The sequence below is a fragment of the Urocitellus parryii genome, chromosome 1 (assembly GCF_045843805.1).
Source record: "Urocitellus parryii isolate mUroPar1 chromosome 1, mUroPar1.hap1, whole genome shotgun sequence".
Taxonomy (NCBI): domain Eukaryota; kingdom Metazoa; phylum Chordata; class Mammalia; order Rodentia; family Sciuridae; genus Urocitellus; species Urocitellus parryii.
In genome coordinates, this window is record NC_135531.1 from 255,171,521 (window position 1) to 255,198,337 (window position 26,817).

At 39.1% G+C, this 26,817-nt stretch overlaps 1 protein-coding gene across 1 annotated transcript in view; it reads left to right on the forward strand.

The window, feature by feature from the left end:
- Window positions 1-26,817, forward strand: part of Adam23 (ADAM metallopeptidase domain 23) — a 163,918-nt gene that overhangs the window by 16,670 nt on the left and 120,431 nt on the right. The window contains exon 3 of the mRNA XM_026394590.2: window positions 16,392-16,468. Within this exon, the coding sequence (XP_026250375.2) occupies window positions 16,392-16,468 (77 nt within the window). The remainder of the gene's footprint in view (window positions 1-16,391; window positions 16,469-26,817) is intronic.

Below are 26,817 nucleotides of genomic sequence, written 5' to 3' on the forward strand. Positions count from 1 at the left end.
TTCCTTTATTTTTGCTTTTATTTGTTTTTATGTGGTGCTGAACCCAGGGCCTCGCATGTACTAGGTGAATGCTCTACCATTGGGCCACAACCCCAGCCCACCATTTTTATCTTCTTCAACTGAAACTCTGTGCTCATGAAACACTAACTCCCCATTCCTTCTTCTCTGCAGCCCCTGCTAACCACCATTTTTCTTTGTGTCTCTGTAAATTGACCATTCTAGGTATCTCATATAAATGGAATCATAAAATATTTGTCCTTTTGTGACTAATTTGTTTCATTTATCATAATGTCAAGGTTCTCATGTTCTAACATGTATTGAATTTCTTTCCTTTTCAAAGCTGACTAATATGCCATTGTATGTTTGTACCACATTTTGCTTATCCATTTGTTCATTGATTGACACTTGAGTTGCTTTGGCCTTTTGCCTAGTGTGAATCATGCTGCTGTGAACATGGATATACAAATACCTGTTTGAATTTCTGCTCTTGATTCCTTTCAATGTGTACCCAGAAGCAGAATGATGGATTATATATATTTCTATTTTTAATTTTAGAGTAATCACAGAATTACCATATAATTTCCCACGGCAGTGGCACCATTTTACATTTCCACCAGTAATGCCCAAGTGTTCTGCATCCTCACCAATACTTGTTATTTTCTATTTCTTGTATTGACAATCCTAGTGAGTGTGAAATGGTGTCTCATTGTGATTTTGGATGCATTACCCTAATTATTAGTGTGGTTGAACATCTTTTCATGTGTGTGTTGGTAATATGCATATTTTTTGGAGAAATGTGTATTCTATCCTTTGCCCATTTTTTTGGTTGTTGATTGAAGGATTTCTTTATATATTCTGAGTATCATTCCCTTATCAGATGTGACTTACAGACATTTTCTCCCATTCTGTGGGTTGATTTCCCATTTTGTTGATGATTTCCTTTGTTACACAAAAGTTTTTTTTTTTTTATTTTGGTGATGTCTGATTTATTTATTTATTTCTTTTGTTTCTTATGCTTTTGGTGTCCTACTTAAGAAATCACTGCTAGGGCCTATCTCCTGGAGGTTTTCCCAAGAGTTTTGTCATTTTAGGTCTCATGTTTAAGCCTTTGATTCATTTTGAGTTAATTTTTGTACTTGGTGTAAGGTAAAGGTCCAACTTTATTTATTTATTTATTGTATGTAGCTATCCAGTTTTCCCAATCCCATTTGTTGAAAAGACTTTCCTTTCTCCTTTGAGTAGTCTTGGCACCCATGTTGAAGATCAATTTTTTTTCTAGACGAGTTTTTACTGAAGGGCAGAAATGCAGCTTAATCTTCAACAGAATGAACAACTGCAACCCATTATAGTGTCTAAAAAGATATTGAATTTGGTTTTGACATGTGGGCAAAGTAAATTTTGGTTCTGTATGTTCATGGAAGGGGCCTCTAAAGGAGAGAATTAAAGTCTGTCATTAGTTGTCACACTGTATGCATAATGACTTAGCATGTTCCTGATCCATCATGGTGATAAATTATTTGTGGTTCTTTTCATCTGTCAGGGCTAGTGTGTTTTGTTTTGTTTTAAGATAATTTGACTGTTATTCCATTGGTCTACATGTCTTTCTTTATATCAATACCACACTATTTAGATTAGCACACTTTGTAATATGTTTTCAAACAGAAAGGTGGGACCTCTACTTTTGTTCTTTTTCTGTTTTTGGTTTTTGTTTTTGTGTGTGTCTGTGTGTGTGTGTGTGCTGGGGATTGAACGCAGGGTTTCACACATGCTAAGCACATGCTCTGCCACTGAGCTATATTCCTAGCCCCTGTTCTTTTTTTCCTTTTTTTTTTTTTTTTTGAGACTGGTTTGGTTATTGGAGTCCCTGGGGATTCCATTTGAATTATAGGATAAATTTAAAAATTTCTATTTCTGCAAAACAGACATACACACACACACACACACACACACACACACACACACACCTAAAACTAATAAGTAAAATCAACAAGAATTGCAAGATAACAAAGTCAACATTCAAAATTAAGCTTAACTTTCTATACACAACAAGGAACAATCCGAAAAGGAAATGCCACTGTAATTTTGGAAGAAACTGCACTGAATCTGCCGGTTGCTTTGAATGTGGTGTTGGCATTTTAACAATGGTGCATCTTATCCATGAACACCTGATACCTTTCCATTTATTTGGTCTTTTTGTATTTCTTTCAATGTTTTGTAGTTTTTAGCACATAAGTCTTTTTCCTCCTTGACTACGTTTATTTCTGTTTTATTCTTTTTTATTGTAAATGGAATTCTTAATTTCCTTTTCGGATTGTTCGTTGTTGTGTATAGAAGTGAAGCTTACTTTTGAGTGTTGATTTTGTTATCTTGCAATTCTTGTTGATTTCACCTATTAGTTCTAGGTGTGTCTGTGTGTGTGTGTGGGGGGGGGGAGACTTTAGGTTTTCTACATTTAAGATCACGTCATCTGTAAACAGTGATAATTTTGTCTTTCTTTCCAAATTGGATGCTTTTCTTTCCTTGCCTAATTGTTCTGGTTAGGACTTCCACCACTATGTTGACTAAAAATGGCAAAGCAAGCATTTTTATTTTCTCTTTTATCTTAGAGGAAAAGCTTCTAGTCTTTCACTGTTCTGTATGATGTTAGCTGTAGATTTCTGATAGATGGGCTTCATTTCATTGAGCTAGTTTTCTTCTATTTATTTATTTTTTGGTGTGTTTTACCTCATAGATTCCTTTAAAAGGGAGTCTGGACTAGGAGTAGAATAATCAATAGGCTCTGTATTAGGTAGCCAATTTGGGGAAAGCTATTTAACCTCTTTGGATTTAAATTTCCTCATTTAGGGGCTGGGGATGTGGCTCAAGCTAGCCTGGCATGCATGCGGCCCGAGTTCGATCCTCAGCACCACATACAAAGAAAGATGTTGTGTCCACCAAAAACTGAAAAATAAATATTAAAAAATTCTCACTCACTCTCTCTCTCACTCTCTCTTTAAAAAAAATAAATTTTCTCATTTAAAGAAAATAAAGAGATTGAATTAGATTTGAAGACTTCAAACTTTACTGTGTGTTGGAACCATCTGGGGAGACAGTTGAAAAGACTTTGAGTTTGTAGGGCTGAATGTGGCCCAGTGATTTATATTATTATGTCTAAGGTCATTTTAACATGGGTGAGTTTATTCTCTAGAACCCCTGGGGATCCTAAAATTCAGTGAATTATCCTCCAATAAAAGGTGATTGGGTGATCATCAGAGATGATGAAATATGGTACTGGCTGGAGTTAGGAGTCCTTCATTATTGCAGAGATAGCTGGTTTGTGAAGTAGCTGCCCCCTGGGATGTGGGTGTGTGTGTTGGATGAAGAGTGTGAGTACTTACTATTTGAAAATGGAAAGAGGCTCTGGGTGGGGGGGTGAGGTTATTTGAAGAGAAAAGATTTTTTGAAAAGCAAAAGCAGAGGAAGGCTCAGGAAGAGTTTTGAATAGAAACTCATATGCCCCCGATTTGCCACCAGCAAGTCCTTGGCAAGACAGTTTCTGATGAGGAAATTCTAAATAGCAGTGTTGGCAAACCATTGAAGCAACATTACAGCAGATGAAACACTGGTGACCCATTTGCACAAACGTGCACTCTTCCATGTAAAATTGATGTAAATTGGTGTAAATATGTTGTGTAAAATTAGTGGTTACTCTGATATATTTACCTACATGGTCTAAGAATTCAGAGTTCATTAAGTTATAAAATGAACAGCACTCCTCAAAGACTGTTAGATTTCTGTTTTTAGTTCTTACCATGCTAAATAATTTATCCCTGCCCTATTTTTAGATATCTATCAACCTAAGATATTATCTTCGGTCTACTGCTAGGAAAAGTGAATTTATCACACCATGGCAAGCTCCTTCCTTTCTTCCCTGACCTCCTGATATTTCCTTCTTGCACATTTTGAATTTTCTGTGGGCTCAGCAGGCATTCTATGGTTAACATGGACTTGGAGGGGTGGGACTTAGGGTTAGAATTGTGGTAAGTGGCTGCCTTCTGCCTCTGGGGAGAGAGGTGAGCTTGGAAATCCAGGAGGAGCAGCCAGAACACGCTACCCCTCTATGATGGTTTGCCAAGAACTACTTAGCCCACAAGGCCTCTGCAAGTTCATGGTGAGGGATGCAGAGACAGGTTTGCCAAGAACTACTTAGCCTACTAGACCTCTGCAAGTTCATGGTGAGGGACTCAGAGACATTTTGTAGAGGGAAAAATCATTGCATATTTCCTGCTTCATTATTTCTTAAAGGTAAGAAGGGGCTGGAGAATGAAGGGCCTGTTTGTCTGGTTGCATCTAGAAGCCACTGATGGTTTTTAAGGGAGGAAAAAACAGTATTTGTTTAATACCTTAAAAAAGATCCTTTTGGAAATCCTACAAAAGATGGACTTTTGAGGGGCAAATATTGCTGCAGGGAGACTAGGAAGAAGGGGCTTACAGTTGTCTGGTGTGGACGTGTACTGGAGTGGTAACAGAGGAATTGCAGATAAGTAGGTCAATTTGGGATGTATTTTAAAGGTAGAGCTTCCAGCTTGCTGGTGATTTGGAGAGTGGACTAGAAAAGGAGAGAAACTGTGGTAGGCAGAAGAATGCTCCCCTTCTTCAAAGATGTCCACATCCAAATCCCTAGAACCTGTGGACATGCTACCTCTCATGGAGAAAGGGACTTAGAGGATGTCATTGAGTTAAGGAACTTAGTATGAGGAGCTTATTCTGGGTTATCTGGATTTGACAAGGGCATCATCATAAGGGCCCTTATGAAAGTCAGAGTCAGAGAAGGAGATGTGATGATGGAGGAGGATGTATGCTGTGGGGCGTGGGGGTGGGGGGCCTGAGCCCAGGAGGACAGCAGCCTGTGGAAGTTGGGGAACATAAGGAAACAGGTTCTTCCCCACAGCATCTCAGTGGAACCAGCCCTGCCAACATCTTCACGTTAGATTCTAGATTCTGCTTTTGGATTTTTGACCTCTGGAACTGTGATATAACAATTTATGTTGTTTGTAGCCATAACATGTAAGGGAATTTGATAGAGTAGCAATAGGAGACTAACCCGGGGTGAAGAATAACTGGCAGACCATTTCCTAGGGAACAGCGTTATCATTTTTCAGCATGGATAGGTTGAGGAAGAAAGCTTGGAAGAAGGCCTAGAGGAAACTGAACCTGTTCTGCTTTGGAGGATGGTTGATCATCTCTGTGACTTGGTCTTGCGTCAGGGACAGGTGGGGATGAGATGGAAATGTGGGAGCCATCAGCAGGCAAATGGCACTTACAGACCTGGTAGTTTCACCCACGGAGTAAAGATGTTACATGAATCGTGGAAAGGCAACTTCGTAGCTTCCAAAACAGAGGCCACATACTGACTTATTCCCTCTTATTTCTTGCTGTTTAAATTACAGTTGTTTTCTTTTGAGTCACCAAATGACATTTCAAAAGATAATAAGAAGCTGCCACTTTGGGAGGGAAGAAAGCAGCATTAAGCATCCTTTAAAAAGATTAAATTTTTGAACTGCATAATTTATTTCTTCATCGTTTTTTGAAGGATAAAACTTGACAGATTTAAACTTGGAGTTTAATTTGGGGGAATCTCTGTGGGTATACATTTTTTAAAAAATCTGATTCTTTTCAGGTGGATTACATTTCACTGGTGAAAGAACCATACTCCCCTTTTCTATTTGCATCAGTTGCTTCCTGCTGTTTTGTTTCAAGGGTGATGGCTGCAAATGAACTTTGAACACAAGGTTAAACAAATTTTGTGTAAAGGCAATGCATCTAGAGAAACCCAAATTCATATAGCTTCTGTGTATATATAGAGAGGGGTCTTCTCAACAGGGAGCAATGTTGGCCCCAAAGACATTTGGTGATGTCTGGAGATATTTTGGGTTGTCACAGCTGGGAGTGATATGCTACTGGCATATTATGGGTAGAGGATAGGGATACTGTCAAATAGCACAGTTCACTGATATCCCTCCTCTCCCATCAAAGAAGCATCCAACCTGAAATGTCAATAGTGCTGTCAATAGAAACCTCACAATAGAAAGCTAAACCTGTAAGTTAGGAGAACTGTTATCTTTCTGTCACTATTTCCTATGTTACAACTATTTACATACCAAGCCAGCAGATGTAGTCTTTTGCTGCCTTGATGTAAGTACTAGAACATTATTCCAGATTCTATAATTTTTATTTTGTGGGAAACTGGGTAATTTAGTGTTCGCTGGCATAGAGGACAGAAAGAAAAGTTTGCTAGCAGTCTCATTTAAATAGCATTTTTTTTTCTCTTTTGGCCAAGATAAAAGCATTAAATTTATATAGTCTTTCCATTTTTGGAAAAATTCATGTTCTCTAAGTAGTTTTTATTTTGGACTATTTATCAAATATTAATAACATCCTGTCCTCTCTAATCATGACTAAATCCTTCCCTGATATAGTTCTCTGCTTATTTCAGATAATCAAAAAAATCACCTGAAATAACTATAATTGAAATACTATAAAATTGTGAAATTACTTTATGTGTTTCTTATTCGTTGCCACTATTGAAATATTTTGGAGCACTGTGATTTGAAGAATAGTATTTCTTTCGTTTGCTGACTTAAGTAGCAGCTCAAGGGACAGGTGTGAGAAGTAGATAAATTTGTACAATGTTGTGGAGGTTTTTTGTTTCTAGTTTCACAATACAGACTTAATTGCTAAACTAATAAGAGACTTTGATGAACCTACATTATTTAGTAGGATGTCAGATGTATGCCTTAATCTCTGTGACATAAGATCAGGCTGCAGAGAGGAGATACAGATAGTAAATTAAAATCAGTAAGTGTATACCTTCCAAAATTCCTAAAATGAAATATATGATAATGTATTTCAAAAAGCATGACAAATTTGAAATATTAAAAGTTGTCAAGATAACTTGCAAAATACAGAAATAGGTTCTCTGAAAATAAAAAAAAATTATATTGTTGCTTAGGTTCTCATTTGATAACAAACCTAAAACATTACATAGATGTTGTGAGAGCCAACATTTGCTTATTAAAAACAGGTAAAACATTTTATATCATGTCCAATATTCTACAAATTAGTTTTAAAAATTGTGTGAACACAGGGTAAGTGGTTGACATTTTGCAGAACTTTATGGAAGTTGCATGTTAGAGAACATGAGGGTGCTTGGGTATTGCTTTTTCCACACCTAGCTTTGGGTAAAATATGTGTGTCACACATGGTATTTGTTTTGAATAAAATTGTGAAACAGAACAGATTTGAGCCTCGTGTCAGGAACAAGCCTTAAGGGCATTGCTTAGGGAAGTCCAATGGCACCTGCATATTTGAAAATGGAGAAATCGATCTTTGGCATGACCCCCAATTTTAAGGTTCCTTTTTCCATCCAATGGGGCAGAATGCAACCCATCAAATATCATAGATATGGTCAAGATTCAGAGCAAAGGACAGAGCCAGAAGCCGCTGAGGATCAGAAAAACTGACCTCTCTCTAGTCCATAGAGTGGATCACTGTAGACAAAAGGAGGCTGTACCCCAGGAATACATGACTTGTGACATGCATCTTGAAGAGGGTAGGCAAGGAAAGCATACCTCTTTGAAATACCATTGTCACACAGCTGTCTCTTCGGTGTGAACTTGGAGCAATCTCATCAACAGAGCCAGAAAAAGTCCTGCAAATAGAAATAACCGCTGTGGTTTAGCTATCCCAATAAAAATCCCTGGACAAGAATTATATGAGATCCACTACTGAGGATCAGTAGAATCAAGGTATTTCAAGAGAAGAGAGGTCTGTTCAGCCTCCCTTAGATATATGTTTTGAATAGTTTCTTAGTAAGGGAGAACTGGAAATTAATACTTGAATCTGTTCTATATCATTTATGGTTTGCTAAATATAACAATGCACAAGTGAACTGTGTAATTACTGGACCATAATTCTCACTTTGTATCTCAGACTCATTCATTCTTAACTAATCCTTCTGTGGACGTAACATGCAAGTTAAAGAACCTTATTTGGCCCTGGAGAGAGATTTGAATTGACATAAGTCCACTGGGTTGCCGTAGCCAGAATGCCAAGGACAGGGCAACAGCCCAGGACTCCTCATGGAGCTCTGGCTTCAGGGGGCTATTTTTTCCCCCTGTAAGGATAGTATTAACATTATATAAGCAAATTTAAAAAGCTGTCGGGTAATGAGTCACAGACATTAATCATGGAGCTTGCTGGTTTTTGCTTTCCATACTCTGTTCTATTCTTTTATTGAAATTACTTAGTGGGTGTTCAATAATTCTGTCTAGAAAGACAGAATGTGTTCTTGCTTCATGACAGAATTATTAGCAGAGAGAGAAGCCCTCCTCAGAGCGGTGTGGTGCGGCGATGTAGGAATTGATGAGGAGAAAGAACAAAATGAATCACACCTTAGCTACTAGATTAATGCATCAAATTAAATGTTACTATTCAGGAAGGCGGCAGAAAGGAACTGCTTCCATGGCAACTGTTGTCATAGTTGTATTCTTACTCGTCTTTCAGAAAATATATGAAAGCTAAAGAATACAGCTGTAGTGGTACTTGTAATGCTTTACTCATTTTCCCATTGCAAGTGGTCTGAAGGCTGGTGATTCATTCTCTCTCATTAGCTAGTATTGTCAGTTTAATATCCAGAAAAAGATTAATTACCAAAGGTAAATGCATAGAAGACATTTAATGTGAATGTCTGAAGATGACAGTGAAAGTATATCATTACAGGGTCCACTCGGCGGGTTGCTAAATAATCACTAAGGAAAATCTCGGTTTGTCTTCCTTCTCCTATTATATGAAATATAGCTTCTCTTCTTTAACATTTAAAAAATTTGTAAAGAAAATTTTCATATAGCGAACCCACAATTTATTGACTGGAGTATCCAGGCCTGTCATCTTTTTTTCTTTTCAGTGTTTATCTTTTGCCTGTATCAACTTTAAGAGCATCTCAAACTGATGGTGGGTAAGAAAAGGGCAGGGGAAGATAAAAACTGAAATCTCTTTAAAAAATTGATTGATTTAGAAAAGAGCTCTGGTAGATGATTGATCAGAAGTTTTGCAAATCCATAAACCTATGCTTTCCTTTCTCCGTATCGTCAGATTCAGTAATTGAATATTGGCTTGGTTTTTTTCAGAGATGAAGTTTAATCTTTCCTGGCTAGGTTTCACAGACAACAGAGTCAGTGACCCGCTTCCTTTATAAGGAGATGCCAGTCTCTGGCCTGTGAGCTGAGTGTGCTTTTCTGATCTTTTGGTCTTCTTTTTGTACTGTCCTCCAAAGGACATGGCTTCAGCTTCCTAGCTCAAGGCTAAATGATACATTTGCTAACAGAATACATGAGCATTTTTTGGACTGTGTATGTGTTCACACCATTTATTGATCTCATCAAATGCTGTATTTTTATGCTCAAATGTCATGTTGAATTCTCACCGTTTTCTAAATTGCATTTTAACACTCCAGAATAGAAGGCATCCTGTGTTCTACTCCAAAAGTATGTTTCTGGTACACTTATTTATTAGCAAACACTTAGGAAGACTGGGTAATTTTATCCTATTAAATCTTAGAGTTATCTGAATTCTATTTGTTGAATGCTGAGGCTAACTTCCCTGTAAACTTGTCAGCTCTCTCCAGCTCCCAGAATTCTCCCTCTTCAAATTCAAATGTGCCTGTGGTCCATACTCCAAATTTCATAATTAACCATGCTTAAATTACGTGTGACATTTTTACAAAGTCATAATATTATTTTTTAATTGGCTTATTGTATTTTCACTCTTTGTGCTTTCTCATTTTATTTCCCCAATAAGATTATAAACTTTTTGATATGAATCCTAATTCTGCTATATCTTCACATCTGCTGCAGTGTTTCACACATGGTAGCTATTCAATGGAAATTCGTTAATGTCTTAACCAGTAATACTGTGAATTGGAACATGGTAGGAAAAAAAAAAACATGATGATATTCTCTTCCACGAGCTACCTATTTAAATGCATCTTGGCAAGAATGTTGAGCAAATTACCTTAATTTGCAAAACTGCCTTCATGTAACGTTTGCAGCTGTTTCTCTTCTCAGGAAAATGATTCATATTGCTTTAGAGACACGACAACTTGAACAAGGTCAAAGTACACTATATAACGGTAATTAGTAATTAAAAATATAACATTTGCAAATTCTGCAGAATATAAATGCATATTGGAATTTGCTAGAAGGTGGCCAGCTAGACTGGAAGAGAATTTTAAGGTGGGGCTGACTGATCCCTTTTCCAAAATGTTGATGCAATTTTTTTTTCTCCCTTTCTCCTACTTTGGTGTCTCTTCTGAATTATTGAGCTCTTTTGATGTGGCCAACCTTTTCAGAAACTTTCTGCTACATTATTTTATAATTTAATCCTCACAGACATCCTGGTGGTAACCTATTGTTATTTATATTTTAATGATTAGGAAACATTGAGGCTTGGAGGTTTAAGGACTTCTGGCATAAACTTGGCACTTCTCACTGAGCTGAAGCTAATACTGCATAAGTCTGATGTATGTCCTTGGACAAAAACATCTCTTAACCTTTCTGTGCCCTTAAAGATTGTTTTTCTTCTATAATAGGGTAGTCAAAAGCTCAGCCTTATCACCTACATGGTATATTGTCCTAGTTAGACACGATGATGCCTGGAGATGATTAAAACAGGAGAAAACAAGGTGTTATTATTTTTATTATAACATGCATCTGCACATTCCCCAATGTACTAACTTCTAATAAGAGATGAGAACCAGACTGCAATTAAAAATGGTCTGTTGACATTTTCTTTTGGGCTTTAAAACTATATTTGGGTTTTGCATTGTATAGGAAAAAGATCTACAAGGTGGATGTTTGCTTCTGCAGTGTCAGGATAGCCTGACTAAGCATCTGCAGAAAAACCCTGTGATCTAAACTGACTTGTTGTTCTCCAACTTGTGTCAATTTACACTCAATAGTTTATTGGTATTTAATTATTGGCATTTATTGCATTCTGTGCCTCCTGTTATTATGTGAAAGGAAATCATACAGAGCAGCCAAGTTGTCCAAAGGCTTCCTGGGAAGCGCCCTCTGACTCCAGCAGCTCAGCTCATTACAGCAAGGCAGGCTCCTAGTCTAGTCTCAGCTTCCTGGCTTCCTCTCCCCCTACCCCTAACCCTTCTTACCTGTTGGTGAATTTCCAAATCTGTCTTCTCTGAAACATCAGAAAATGTCCTGAATCTCAAAAGAAGATGATGTTTGAGATTCTGCAAACTTTCCCCACTATATTTGAAGAATATGAAATAGAAACTCTTGAAGGGTCTATTTAAACCCTGTAAAAGAAAGCCGTATGCAACAAGGTAAAGGAAGAGAAAGCACCTCCTGAAAAGGTACAAACCTGCTGCATACATACACGGCGTACATATTCAATATTTTAATAAGCTTAGAATGAGAAAAATTATCATAGTGGTGAGGGACATAAAAAATAAAAACAAGAAAAAGATTAATGCAGTTCCATTAGTAATCAGCTTTTAGCTGCTTTACTTTTCCTATGATTCTTTCAAACGAGAAGAAAGCTTAACACTCTAATGACCACATTTTGCTCTCTCTGGCGCCCTCCTTCTTGGAAGCTTAGATCCACAGCCCCGTTTAAAGAGCAGAGCTTCAATCATTTCACTGGCATTTGCTGGGACCTGCTCGATGCCCTTCAGGGCCTCTTACTTTCATTTGGAAAACATTTTCCTACCTTATTGATTTGCTACTCTGGACATATTTCCTTCATCACTTGAACGAATGTCTCCCTAATTAGAAGACATCTATCCATTGACAAGCTGGAAAGCTACTTCCAAATTCTCTTCTGCTTCCCAAACTGTGTATGATATAGAACATGCTAAAGGTAGGCATGTGGTGATTGACAGCATAGACACCCACTTTGTCAAGTGGCTCAGTTTCTCCCGAATTATGAAATTCAGTCTGGAAATATTGTCTGAATTTTGGGAAAGTGGAGGCTCTCCATTTCCCATTTTCGATTCCAGTTATAGATACATGCTAGAGAACTTACAGATTCTTGCGAAGTGGCAGAGAGTCCCCTGTGAAGTATAGTTACATGAAACTCGCAAACTTTCAACTGCCTGCTTTTTACTTCTATAACGAGATGGTTATTTTTCTCTTGTTTTAATGTACATATTAACTGTTCTAGAAAACAGCCACATTTCTTCAGCTTATCCAGTGTTCTTTACACAAAATTGAGCATATACAGCTACTTACTGTCCCAGCAGTGCTTGATAATCAGGTGCAAAACAAGGCTTAGCTGAAGAAGCTAACGGTTTTCTCAGTTATTTAACATGATACCATTAGGTGCCATTTACTAGGAACAAAAAAACAGAAAAACAGAAGCACACTGTGAAGATGTGTGAATTGTTCTTCAGTGAAGGAGGTTTGTGTATATAATTGAGTTTAGTTGTTTTTGTTTATAGAACTCCTGTAATTTCCCTGGGCCAGATTCTGAGTCAAAAGAAAAATATCAATGTGCTGAGGCAACAGCTGTTCCCAGTTCTTCAGGGTGGTAATTCTGAGCCCAGTGATGTGCTCATTCTTCTTGTGAAATGATGCTTTTTGGTTATAAAACCTTGTGTTCTTCCCCAGTGCTACAATAGTGGATGTTCTTATAAAAACAAGGCTGTTTAACAGATATTCTGAAGGAGAGAATAACTATGACCTCATGTGTGGTTCATGAACCCTTCTCTGAAGTATTCCTGTAATCTGATTTTGTATTGCTGAGCACATTTTTAAACCTCACCATATAGTTCCATCTTTGTAAAAGAAGAATAAGACTGTAGGTAGTCTTTGTATTTTCAGTGATGCTTGTCAGTTAGGCAGTGATAACACTGTATTAAATCAACCCAAAGTGATATGGCTGTCCTGTCAAAACCTCATCTCAGCCATTCTTTCAATTTCCTACTGTTAGGAAGAGGTGTGCAAATCTTATTATTAAAAAAAAATTTTTTAATTTACTAAAAAAATAATAACGAGGGCTCACTTACCTGGTTCTAGAACATATTTAAAATGGATATTTATCAAAACTGTATATTATTTTGTTAAAGAAAACGTGATAACTTGCAATGGAATAACATGGAGTCCAGAAGTTAAAAGCTATTTTGTGTCGAGGACAGGGCACAAATGACAGATTGATAGGGAAAAATAGCACTTTTCAGATTTTTGTTTTGGTGTGGAGAAGAATCTGTACTCTGCACACAATTGCACAATGTAAAGCAGAGGAAGGAAAAGCAGTGCAAGGAAAGTAACATATAAATAATGTGTTGAAATTACTTAAAAAGAATGTAACTCTATTAAATGTATATACAGTTTGTACCTGATACATAGGAAAGATACATGCATGGGGAAATCTGAAATTATCTTAAAGAAAAACGTTCAGCCTCATAGAATTAAAATAAATTAAAATGATCAAACACTTTTACTGATGAAAGTTCATAACATGAGATTCCACCCCACCCCCTCTGTGGAGAAACCCATATGTTGTGGCTGACGTGGTGAATTGTTTAGTTCTGTTCACGTTTGATCATGTTGTTGATGGTGGTGATGATGAAGATAAAATGTGCCAGACATGCTGAGTGAGTCTGGGGAATGGACATAGCTCATTCTCTGGCTCCATGTACATATTTGACCTCATTCCTGTCATTGAGCACGTCACACAAAGCTCTCCAGTCTGCAGTCCACCTTTTCAGAGTCATTGTCATTTTCTCTGAAGGCTATTTTCCTACATGCCACATTCTTTTTTTTTTTTTAAATCAAAAAAGTTTTTTTTTTCCCCACACTCACATTTTCACTCGAGTTTAGTAAATATTTTCTGCCGCGCCCTGAATACCCTGAAGGCCTTCTCTTCCCCTGACATGTGGATTCTTACTCATCTTTTGCAATTTTGTTCAAATAGCCGTCCTGTACCCCTCTGCCCCTGGATGTGCTCAGTCTTGGTTGCTGTGGCCTATTAGATGCTGAGGCTTCTTCCCTGGAAAACAGCTGTTTTTTTTTGAGGTCCAGGGCTGTGTTCCAGCCATCTTTTTACATAAGATGAAACTTGTGTAAAAAGTGTAGAATGAGTGAATGAAGAAGCAAAAGGAAAGCTCAGTATTATTTGCTAACTCCTTCATGAAATTCTGTCAAACTGAAATGTGTCATCTTGATTTGGCATAAATGTGTTTTAGCAATTAATCCAACTGTAAGTCCTAACAATTGTATAAAATGGGGGTACTGTGGTTACCACAGGCTACCTTATTTTGCATTAGGGTGATGTTGGTATTTGTACTTGTCTTGTTGCTTACTTGCTACAAAAGGAGGCTTTTACTGGGTCACAGACAGTTCTTACTGTTTATAAAGAAGCTCCAGGAGGTGTATTTATCAGCTCCTTTAAGAAAGGTTGCATTGATGAACTTTTCCTCAGCTATGTAGTGTTCTTAGAAGAAAACATGCTTGAGGACCTGTCTTTTTAAAAAAAATATTTATTTTTTTAGTTGTAGTTAAACACAATACTTTATTTTACTTATTTATTTTTATGTGGTGCTAAGGACCGAACCCAGGGCTTTTCACATGCTAGGTGAGCACTCTACTGCTAAGCCACAACCCCAGCTCAAGGACCTATCTTATTCTCAGAAACTTTTACATACTTTTTTTTTTTTTTAAACTTTTGGAATCCAGAGCTGAAAAATCTTCCCTACAAAGTATTCATCCAGGTAAATATTTTCATGCAAAAATATTTACTTCAAGATGCAAAATAAATGCATGAAAAGATATTTGTATTAGCCAAATAAAGGTTTATTTGCAGAAGACATAGCCCACTTTTGATATGAGAGATGTTTCTTTTTCATGCAGTAGCTTGGATGCTGGAACCCAAGAGAAGTCTGTGGCCTTGTTTTATGTGGTGATTTGGAGTTTGACTTGACATCCTATGGTGTTAAACATTCAGGAACCTCTTATTCTTTTGTATTTAAAATTTAATATTTGTTAATTTCCTTTGAAACTTTTGTTTATTGATCTTATTGAGTGACTATTTAATTGACAATTGTGCTTGACTGGAAGTAGAAGTCATGGTTTATTCATGGTGTTTTATGGGTTTGGCATGGTAAAGCAGTCTTGACAATAAATAATTGGGGAATTATTGGAAGCTTGGATATTCTGGAGGAGGGTCATTGATCTATATCTGTTTGCAAGACTCCTGTGATACGTGTGTGGAGCTCACTGTCCAGGGAAGGATGAAGGGTAGTACTCATCCCACCAGACAGAGGGAAGAACAAATTAAGTGATCCCAAGGCTCTGAGGACCAAGAGTTTATTCCTAGTGTATGAAGGAGGTCTCACGGGGAATAATCCAACTGGACTTCTCTGGAGGATGGGGGGAGTTTTAATAATAAAAACGGAGTCAAGGGCAAAGAGGAGCGGAGAGGTAATGGGAGAAGGTGGGCATATAAAGTACCAGAAGGAGTGTGCCTAGTGTGTTCACACTGGTATCCCGTTTCCATGTACTGAGCGCTTCACAGATGCGTCTGGAATGTAGAGAGGAAGGACATTTGTGAGTCAAGGGAGGGGGTATAAATGTTGCATTTATCCTTGTCCTTTTTTTTTTTTCTCTTTCTGATAGGACGGTGAAGGTAAGTTTCATCTTGAAATCCTTGATAACACTTAATTGATTTTTTAATGTATATTATTCACGATGTTTCTTTGAGCTACACTAATCTTTAACACCTCATAAATATGATTTGAAGTGAAATTATCTTTGTATTTTTGAATTAAGGCATCATAATGACAGTATTTGTAAATGTGTGACTTTTAAAGGGGGACATGGACTCTGAGTATTCCCAGAGGGGCAAGCTGTAAGTGCTCTCTGAAGTTAGAAGACTGTGCAGTCCCATTTTACTGTCATATTCTGCCAATACATCATTTAGAGAAAGTTCCAGAGAAAATTCCAATTCCCACTGAAGATCAGAGTGATGATAGGATTTTTCACTTAGGTTTGCAGAAAGGTGTAGTTAGCTTTGTGCGCAAAACAGGCTGAAATCAAGCTTTAAATTAGTTAGACTTTTGCATATTTCATCATAGTCACTTTGGAAGTCTTGCAGAATATGTTCTTGATTTTTATCTCAAAGGGTTCATTTTAAAGGACTGGTTATCTTTTATTAGTTCTTTGCTGCTCAGATATCTATATCTTTCCAGCAAAGCCATGACAACACACCTAGTCTTTTAAAGAAATGAATTGATATATAAAAAAAAGTTGGTCCTGTTTAATAACATTCTTGGTATGAAAATAATCAATCTTAGAGACAGGAAAGTAAGTTAAGGTTCTTGTGTCTTTTTGCTTCTATAGGCCGTCCATCTGGCCCAGGCAAGCTTCCAGATTGAAGCCTTTGGCTCCAAATTCATTCTTGACCTCACACTGAACAAGTAAGTATACAGTCATAATCCTCTAAAGCAGGTACCATAAAACTCCATCTCTAAGACACTGGTTTAGTAAAAATAATGTCTGTTACCATTGAAGCACTGTGTTTTCTACCAGATTATATGTCATAGAGCACTTAAAGAAAAATACAAAAGTCTGAACAGTGAATTGTCTTTATATCCTTTTCCTAAAAGAAAAGACATTTAACGTATTAAATATCTCAAATACAGCACTTACATATTATGATTTTGAAGAGAATAAATATTTGAAGTAACGCTATTTAATTAAATGTTAACTTGAATCATCACTATATATAAGAAGTATGATAAATTACTGATTGAAGTATAATTAGACTTCAGTCTAGAGATTTCTTTCATTTTACCTTTTATAATTCAATGCACATGACTCTGTAGGAAGAACAAAGTAAGTAATGACTTGCAAGTCCCTATTTTGAGAAGGCTCTCTGCTTCATAATTTGCTCTAAAATAAATTCTTAGAAATTTGGTGCTGTTGAAAATTTACCCAATTGTCTCCATGCATGTGTTTATATTGATATTTAAATGCAGTTTCCTAATCTGGAACCAGTTGTACAGATGTTTTTGTACAAAAGTAAATAAGAGATGTCATCTTAACCAGGCTGAAGAGCTCCAATAGAGCTAGTGCTGAGTCTTTCTTTGTGAAAGGGATTTTCTGTGTAATTTTCTTCATTTACAGAAACTTTAATCAGTATTTTCAGTTCTCATCAGTATTTTGACCGGGAGTGCATTTTTGTAGGAAAAAAGATCACTTAATGTTATTGGACACTATAATGTAGGTGACTGTAGCCAATATCTGAGGAATTACAAAGGACTATAAAGAACAACTATTAAATTTCTTGTGTGCCAAATTCTGTGAGCTCTGCAGAAAAAAAAAATGCAGAGTCAGCTTGGGTGCTCCTTACTCAAGCATTATTGCAGCTTGAAGAATGAATCAGCAGAACTTAGAATTTCCTGTGTTAGAGATATTGCAGGTTTTCTTCTTTGGTTGAGTTCCATTTCACCACGCTGTATCAGCACTGTGACTGCTGAAGAGATTTGTCTTGCCAAATCAGACTATGTTGAGTAGCAAGATATGGCTAATTTTAGTTTGTTTGGGTCCTCTATTCTTTTAATGCTTACTGCAGTGCACACCATCATTCTAGAATTAGCATGATGACAGCAACCACCACTGCTGTATTTTGAATGTTAAAGTATTATGACCACAGCAGAGCCTCATAAACAAATAGTGGATGACTGAGAAAGGGTCATACGGGATGTACAGTGTCTTAAGCATCCTGGGAACATACCAGAAATTATTTATCACTAATATTTAAAATAAAAAAGAATTACATTGAATATCTATTATTAATAGTACTTGCATTGAGGAATTTGGAGTGGGGGAAGTTTTATAGATGAATATTTTTTAATTTTTTTAATTTAATTTTTTTTTTTTTGTACCGGGGATTGAACTCAGGGGCACTAGACTACTTAGTCACATTCTCAGCTCTATCTTATTTTATTTAGAGACAGGGTATCACTGAGTTGCTTAGAACCTTGGTTTTGCTGAGGCTGGCTTTGAAATTGCAATCCTCCTGCCTCAACCTCCCAAGCTGCTGGGATTACAGGAGTGTGCCACCATACCCAGCAGATGAATATTCTTTTAGAAGAGTGTGAAATGTGTCTTGCTGGAGGTTAACATGGAATGTTATGATAGTATAACTTTACACAAAGGGTTCCCCTCTTTGGTGAGTGCAAAGCCAACTAGCATAATCAGGAGATAGAAGAGTGAAGAAAGTCTTTTTACTCACAGCAAGTAAGGAGCATGTTGGAGATGACTCCCAAAGCAGCATGTCTCTGAACATGGGAAGACTCCTGCATATTTGTATAGGAACGACTTATCCCAAATAGAGGTGGGCATATTCCTGAGCATGCTCAGTTCAAGATCACACTTCTTCCTACATTGCACATTCAAAAATGGTGGATGGGAATGCCTCTGGGGTGGACATTTTAACATGATAAAAAGATTATAATGAGCAAAGTTCATTGTAGGTCACTTAAAAGAGTGACTTAGCAATTTTGCCTGGTTCAAACCATTCCTTGTGGTTTTCTTTGAAGGACCTTATCTGAAACAAACAACAACAACAACAAAAATAAACAACTTGAAAAGATGTTAGCAGTCATTTGAAAGGGCAGCAGCTCCTTTTACTGCAAATACCTGTGTGTGTCCCTGAAAGTTCGTGCCTAGCAGTTAATGGTCACATCAAGGAGAGGCAGCTTCTTGGGTTGGAGAAATGTCAAAAGGCATCTTGGAAAAGGTGATGTTTGAGCCACATCTTGGAGGACAAGTGATGGTCAGGAAGGGGAAGTGTTGGAGAATAGGAGGAAGAGGGAATAAAAGGAGAAATGTGGTCTAGGCATGTGAGGCCGTGTATGCTAAGGAGGCAGGGCCATGTGGAAATGTGGCAGGTTGAGGGAGCTTCAGATGTTTGTTGAGCTTCCTTGTGAATTATAAGATGGCGGCAGAAAAAGATGATTCAGGAGAAGTAAGTCTGGGATGTTCCTGGAGTCCTGGGCTAGAGGGGAGTCTTTCTTCAGGAAGTCCTTGCAAATCAAATCTGGCCACCTACCTGAAACCAAATGGAAAAAGGATTGGAGAAAGGAAGGAAAGGAATTTATTCAGTAGGGTTTTACCAGGAAGACAAGGGGAATCAAGCATGCTCAGCCCTTTCCTCAGGGGTACTGGTATGAGTTCCCCCATTATATAGAGAAGCAGAACCAGAAATGTGCATAGTCAAGCAGTCTTGGTCAAACTGTGGACTGGTTGATCATTATCTCAGGATTGGAGTTTGCTGTTGTCTGGGGTAGTTTCCACTCATCGCAGGATGTTCACTGATTAGAACCTACTGTTGCTGGCCTCCAAGGGGACTGAAGGAGAGAATGACTCAGAGAAAAGGACAGGTCAGGAAATCAAGATGACATTAGTTCCTTCAGGTTTGGAGACAGGATGTTGTAAAAGTTGGCATTTGGCTGTGTTGATTATGATGTCCCTTCAAATCTGGAAAATAAGGCTGGGGTTGTTACTCACTCAGTGGTAGAGCGCTTGCCTAGCACGTGCGAGGGTATGGGTTCGATCCTCAGCACCACATAGAAATAAATAAATAAGTAAAAGTATTATGTCCATCTATGACTAGAAATATTTAAAAAAGAAGCAAATTTGGAAAATACCTTAGTTACTCTTGTTAAGGCTTGATTCTAAAATTTCAAATAAAACTCTGGGTCTTTTTGAAGAAAAGACAGAGGATTTATTCTGGTCAGGGCCAAGGAAGCAGAAAGTAGACAGTTCTGCAGTCCAGGACAAAGGGTGCAGGTGGAGAATCAAGCTTTAAGAACCAAAAACCACAAAGGAGCGGGAAGTTGAAGCACGTACATAAGTCATAGAAGTGGAAAGTACCAACTAACAGAACATTCTTAGAATTCATATTTCTCGTATCTACTCAAAACAGCTCCAAAATTTTTGTGGTCAGGGTGCAAGTGGGGGTCAGCTTCTATGCAAGTGGACTCGTGAGGAAAGGGTCGGGCAATTCTGCGCAGGGTGAGATGTCTGAGCAGAATGGAGTAAGCCTGAATTAACTTTCAAATCAGCCCATAACACTCTGTGTGTGTGTGTGTGTATGTGTGTGTGTGTGTGTGTGTGTGTGTGTGTGTGTGTGTACTAACCCCAGGGGAACCCTACCACTGAGTCACATCCCTATCCCTTTTTATTTTGATTTTGAGCCTGGGTCTTGCTGAGTTTCCGAGGCCTCAGATTTGTGATTCTCCTGCCTCACCCCGAGTCTCTAGGATTATGAGCTTGTACCACTGTGCCCTGCCCTTAGTTGGTGTCTTCAGCTTTAAAGGGGTAAATTACCAGCTTTAGATGAACACTACTTAAATGATTAGCATGCCTACACACAGAGCTGAGCAGCAATCTGAACCAAAGTTTAAGATAATGAAAGAGAGAGGTACAAAATGAAAGAAGAGATGCCAACCTTTTAATTTTGCTTATAGTTTACACCCTGGACATCTGCAAGCCTGTGAAGAGTCAGTGCCTTTAATAAAAGCACTGGCCTCTAAGTCCCTTTTATAGGGACAACCTAATGCATGGAAAATCAAGCTCAAGTGTTTGGCTGTTATCCCTTGGACTGAGAAGAAGTCAAGGGGAGCAAACAAAGGTCTTATTCTCAGGCAGGGAGAAAGGAGGATTTTCAATAAATCTTCAGTTGATAAAAAGTATTAAAATTGCCTCAACTTGGATGACAAAGCAGATAAAAGAGTAAAACCAATAGAGGAGCCTTGACTGGACAGCTGGGCAGAAGGTGGACCAGCTGCCACGTGCAGCTCCAGGGAATAAACAGGTTAAGTGGTGAAGGGAAGGGAAGTCAGAATAGACAACAGAGTTGAGGGGCTTTGGGACACACATGGGCTCATATTTAGGGAGCAGTTGAAGTACACCTTAGGGGAGAGGTGGAGGCTAGAGAGAGTAGACTTGGGAGTCACTTCCATATAGATATTAATGATAAATATGGGTATAGATGAGGTGGCCCAGGAAGGGGAGGTGGAAGAAGAACATAAGCTGGAGACTGTTCAGTGGTAGGGAGAGGAAGAAGAACTCGTGAAGGAGACTGAGAACAAGTGATTGGATAAGTTGGTGGAGAATCAGGAGAGTGATTAAATTGAGAGTTTCAAAACAGAAAGGTGTGGTTTACAGCATCACATGCAGCGGAATGATCTGGAAGGAGCAAAAATTGCCCTTTGCATTTTCCAATCAAGTTGTCATTTATGGTCTAGAGGCAGCAGTTTCAGGGAAGCTCCCAGAGGGTGGAAGGCAGGGTTAGGGTATAGTGGGCTGGGAGTGACTGAGGAGAGGTGATGTGGAGACAGGAAGTACCCATTGAGGAGGTTTGGGGGAGAAGAAAAGAGCTGGAAGACATTGGAATTAAGGCATTGCTTTTTAGTAACAGAGGAACAAGCTGATCAACTGATCAACTGGGGTGGTAAGTGTGAGAGGTGGAAGACACAGAAGAGAGAGGAGGTGATCTACAGAGCAGGATTGGGTGGAGACTGAGGGAGTGAGGTGGGAGTGCAAGGGCAGAGTGCAGCTCTAACCAGGAGAGGCAGCTCTTCTGGACTGGGATGGAGGTGTTAGGGTGCGTGCAGGGGGAGAGGGTTTGCAGAGGAGGGAAGGGAATCGAGGACATGCAACTCTGAAGATCCTCTTGGAGACAGCATTGTCTGCCGCAGGCTCATGATGGCACAGAGGGTGGTTGGGGCTTGAGGAAAATGATCAGAGTTTAACAGCTGAGGTGAACGGGCAAGGAAGCTCAACAAGGTCAAGTTAAAGAATTTGTGAGCACCTTTCATTAAAGATCACATGTCAGGTGTTTAGTCCTTGTAGGTGTCTTCCTGATGAGGTTGGTTAAATTTAGTTTTTCTTCTGATTTGTAATCTCTGGGCTCTATCACTGCGGTATTTTGAATGGAAAAGGAAGAGCACAGTGGAGAGGCTTGGTCGGTGAGGCAGCAGAGGAAGAAAAGTGGAGGCAGAGCTCTTTGCACCCTGCAGGATAACTTGGGTGGTTAAACATCAGGCTCTAGCCTGGGTAAGGAAGAGCTGAGGTCTGCAGGAGGCTTTCGGACTGGGAGAAAATGGAGGTTTCTGAAGGGATGAGTCAGCGCAGTGGGAGGGAGGCCAGGATCTCCTCTCTGCAGAGTCCTGAGCCTTCTGAGTGCAGCATGAGTACAAAACGGGTATGACCTGGAGCAGGGGAACTGTTTAGAGCGTGAGATGTGTTGGGGGCGGGGGTTCTAGTTTTAATGACCTTTAATGGCTGAGAATAATATACAAATCAGATACGTATTAGAATACACTTGAAAATTTAAAAAAATGTTGAAAGCAGACATGGAGGAACCAAAAGAGCTTCTGAGGAAAGAGATCTCCTTTCTAGCCTAGGGTGATGGTTGCCACATTGCATGCAGCAGTTTTAAATTATCAGAGGAGGAAAAAGGGAAAAGTCTTGTGGTAAGTACCTGGCTCGGTGTGTGAAGGAAGAAATGAGAGCATAAAGATGTCACTATCAACTAATCCAGGCGGTGGATGCAGAATGTGGATGTGGATTCTCACCAGCACTGGAAGGCCAGCTCATGAGGCCTGCCCTGCAGGGAGTTTCAGTTGGGAGAGCTTCTCTGAGCCCCTGCTCTCACAGATTGCACAGGGAGGCTTTGGCCTGCTGAGGCATCTCATGGTGGTGCTGTTTTATTCATTTGTTCAGCAAATGTTGAGTGAGCATCTGCTACATGCCTGTGATTCTGGTAGGTGCTAATGTTGCTGGGACTAAGACAAATGAGATCCCTGCCTCCCCACATGAGAGGTTCATTCTGGGGCAGGAAGCAGACAGTGACCCAGTACATAAAAAGTATGTGGAAGAAATTGTAACAGGGCTGTGTGATGGAGGGGTTGACCGTGGGGATGCCCAATGTGATGGTGAGGAAGCAGCAGGCTGATCTGAGGAGGAACCTTGAACTGAGGCGTGATTGTTAAAGAGGAGTCACCTGTGATACCAAGGGAGGGTTCCACAGCATGAGGGGGACATGGAATGTTCAAGAGGGATGGAGGCTGCTGCGACTCGAGTGGAGGGGGGATAGTGGGGAATGATAAGCTCAGAGAGAAGGCCACATAGCCAGGTCACATAGGACTGTGGTCCATGGTGAGGGGTTTGGGTGGTTTGGGTGGGAATCCATGGAAGGCTTGGAAGTGGAGTGGTTAGGTCTACGTTTCACTTAGCCCAGAAAGTTCTGGTTGTGGCCTTAGGAGACTTTTAGATACATTGCTCTCAGGATACTCTCTTTAAATATTTTTTTTTTTTTTTTTTGTCTAGAACAACTGTTGTTTCTAGTTACAGAGGATTTTTAGATAAAATTTTGCCAATGATACCTTCCTAAATGTTGACCACATCTCATTGACTTTTTTCTTTCTTTTTTTGGTACCAGGGATTGAACCTATGGATGCTTAATCATTATGCCACATCCCCAGTCCTTTTTAAAATATTTTATTTAGAAACAGTCTCACTAAGTTGCTTAGGGCCTTGTTAAATTGCTGTGGCTGAATTTATGATCCTCCAGCCTCAGCTTTCTGAGCTGCTGGGAATACAGGCATGCACTATAGAGCCCTCTTCTAATGGATCTCGGATGAACAATTTTTAATGTTCCTCAGTCCTTAGAGGTCCAATGGGTCTGAGGATGGTCTGCTAGGTCTCTGTTGCCTACTATTATATTTGCTGATGTCTTCAACAATTTTTTGGGGGGAAAAAAAACAAATAAGAGCTACACAGTGTTTGAGGGCACAGGTTCTGGAGTCTAACAGAGCTGCGTTTGAATCTGAGGTCTGCCATTTACTTAGCTATATGATTTTGGGCAAATTTCCAAACTTCTTCCAATCTTTTTTTCCTCCTTCTCCTCCTCCTTTTCTACCACCATCACCATCACTGGCACCCATGCCAGAAAATTCACACCTTTAAAGTATATTTATAGAATTGTGCAATTATCATTGTGGTATAATTCTAGATCATTTTCTTCACCCCCAAAGAATGCCTGCACCTAGTAGAAACCACTGCATTCCCTTCTCCCAAGCCTCTAGCAACCTCTAATTTGTCTCCTTCTCTACGGATTTGCATATTCTGGACATTACATATAAATGAACCCATACTATGTATGGCCTTTTGTGACTGGTCTCTGTTATGTAGCATAATGTTTTCAAGGTTCCTCCATGTTGTAGCTGGATAATACCCACGATACGGGCATATTTTTAACTTTTTAAGCTTTATTTTCCTTCTTAATTGTAGATTGTCGTAAGGATTAAATGCAATGATGTGTGGGTACTTTTGCATGGTTCTTAATTGGAAGAATGTGTTCAATATTTGTATTTATAATTCATTATTATTACCACAGCAAAATAGTCACTGGACTTGGTATTGGGGAACTGAGCATCGAAGAACAGTTTTTGGATGTATAAAGTTTATCATCTAGTGAGTAAAGCCCAAGTCTTATATAAAGGCCTGCTGGTTTTCTCTTTGGTTTCAGTCAATATATTTTTTTTTCCTCTGACTTTAGTAAATGAGGTGGGGGTGGGTGTACCATGTGATCTTTTCCCTCTTGAATGCAAACTGAAGAAAACATTGGAGATGATTTGGCAGGCCCTTGGTTGATGTGCATCCAAGGCAGTGAGCATTTTTTTTTTCAGATGCCATTTTTTCATTGAGTTGAAAATATTTGTGATAACATTTTTACTTCTGTTGTCCCACAGCAGCTTGCCAGACATTCGTTAAAAATTTAAAAACATGGCAAGAGGTGGTTAATGAATATTTCATTATTTAAATCTCCAGGCCATCTGATTGGCTCTGAGATAACTGCCCAGGTCCCCAGCATGCTCTCCTATTTATTTGAAGTGAAATAAGTCCTCTGATCTCTGCTTGGTCAGAGAAGGAAGTGAAATAAATCCCTGCACCTCTGACTTCTGCCAGGTCAGAGAAGGAAGAATTCTCAGAGTGCCCCAAGTGTAAAACCTCCTATGTTAAAAAGACAGCAGTGTGTTCCTATGATAACGTTGCTCCAGGGAGAGAAAGTGGGGGGTTCTTATCAGCCTCTCTTGTACATTGACTTTCACAGTGTTCAGGGAGAACTATGTACAAATTCAAGAGCAAGTGGCTGTAACCGACAACTGGGGAGTGGGCCTGAAATTCGGAGAGTAAGGTATTTACTTTGGTAAGAACCAAAGGCTAAGAGGAAAAAAACTTATATTGGACCAGAGGGGGGAAATGCTAAAAGTTGTCCTGGACCAGCAGGTATCTCAGGAAAGAAGATTGGATGTCATATTCCCAGTTACATGAGTGCACCAGCCCCAATGCTGGCCTTCTCCCATGCAAAGACCATCACGCTGATTCACAGTGACATTTCTTTTCCCTCAGCATGGTGTTTGAGGTACACAGTGACGAGGGTCAGTGCCCAGGCATGGCAGGGGCTGGGTTCAGATGATCGTGGTGATCTCAGTGTCTCTGCATGGTCAGGGGTACCCTAAATGAAGAATCGAGTAAGAAATAAAGGTAGGATAAAAATCTTGATGTGATACATCCAGTAAGGTAGTTCTGGATATAGAAAAAAGATTTAGGAATAAGAGGTGTTTGATTTAAGATGAACATCTAGAAAATGCTGATTTTCAGAAAAAATTGCATGCAGTAATTTGCTCATTAAAAGTTGTTCTCCATGTTTCTTCTTATAAACCAAATGTCAGTCACAGGCTAGGCCTCCTGCAGGGCTGTCTGCCTGGAGCCTCCTTCACCACAGCTGTTGTGTCACAGCTTTGGATTATCAGTTTAGTAGGTGAGCAGGATATCATTCCACTGATGCACATCTGTTCCTGTTAACTGAGGAAAAATGAAATAATTTTGGTCAGTTTTTAATAATATGAAGAAAATGCAGAAATCTTTAAGGTGGACTATTGTTATAGGCTGAACTGTATCTCCCCCCCCCCGCCCCCTAGATTAATACGCTAAAATCTTAAACCACAGTATCTTAAAAGGTAACTGTGTTTGGGATGAGGTCTTTAAAGAGGTCATTAAGGTAAAATGAAGTCTTTAGTGTGGACCAAAATTCAATGACTGGTGTCCTTAGACACCAGGAAGAGGACATTTGGACATGTGCACAGAGAAGAAGTCATGTGAAGACATAGTGAGAAAAGGTGCCCATCTGGAAGCCCAGGAGAGGGCCTCAGCATGAAACCAGCCCTGACGGCAGACTTCTCAGGAGGTGAGAAAATACATTTCTGTGGTTGAAGCCACTCATCATGGAGCTTTGTTATGGAACCCTTAGCAAACAAGCCCATCATTCTAGTCCACTGCAGTGAGACATTCATTCAGCGTTATGTGCTGCTCTTTAATGGATAAATCTGTTTGTCTCTCTTAACGGATCACCCTACTGTCATTTCCTAGTGCTGCTTTGAGAGAGTGTGTTCTCTTGCACTTAGATACTTTAGGAAGGTTGGAACTATTTCGGTATTTTGAAAAAAGTTTCTGCCATAATAAGGAATCTTCAGAGCCAAAGAGCCCGAGAGTCACTATAAATATTGATTGCCACTATGCCATACGACCTACGGTAGTTATTCTGAGCTTTCCACTGCTGGTAGAAATGAATTGCTCTGGGGTTTTCTTTCCTGAAGATATCTTTTCCTGCTTAATTATGAGCATTTTGAGTATAGAATGCCAGGTAGCTCTTATTTTTGCCACATAATCTCTGATCAAGTGAGTACCT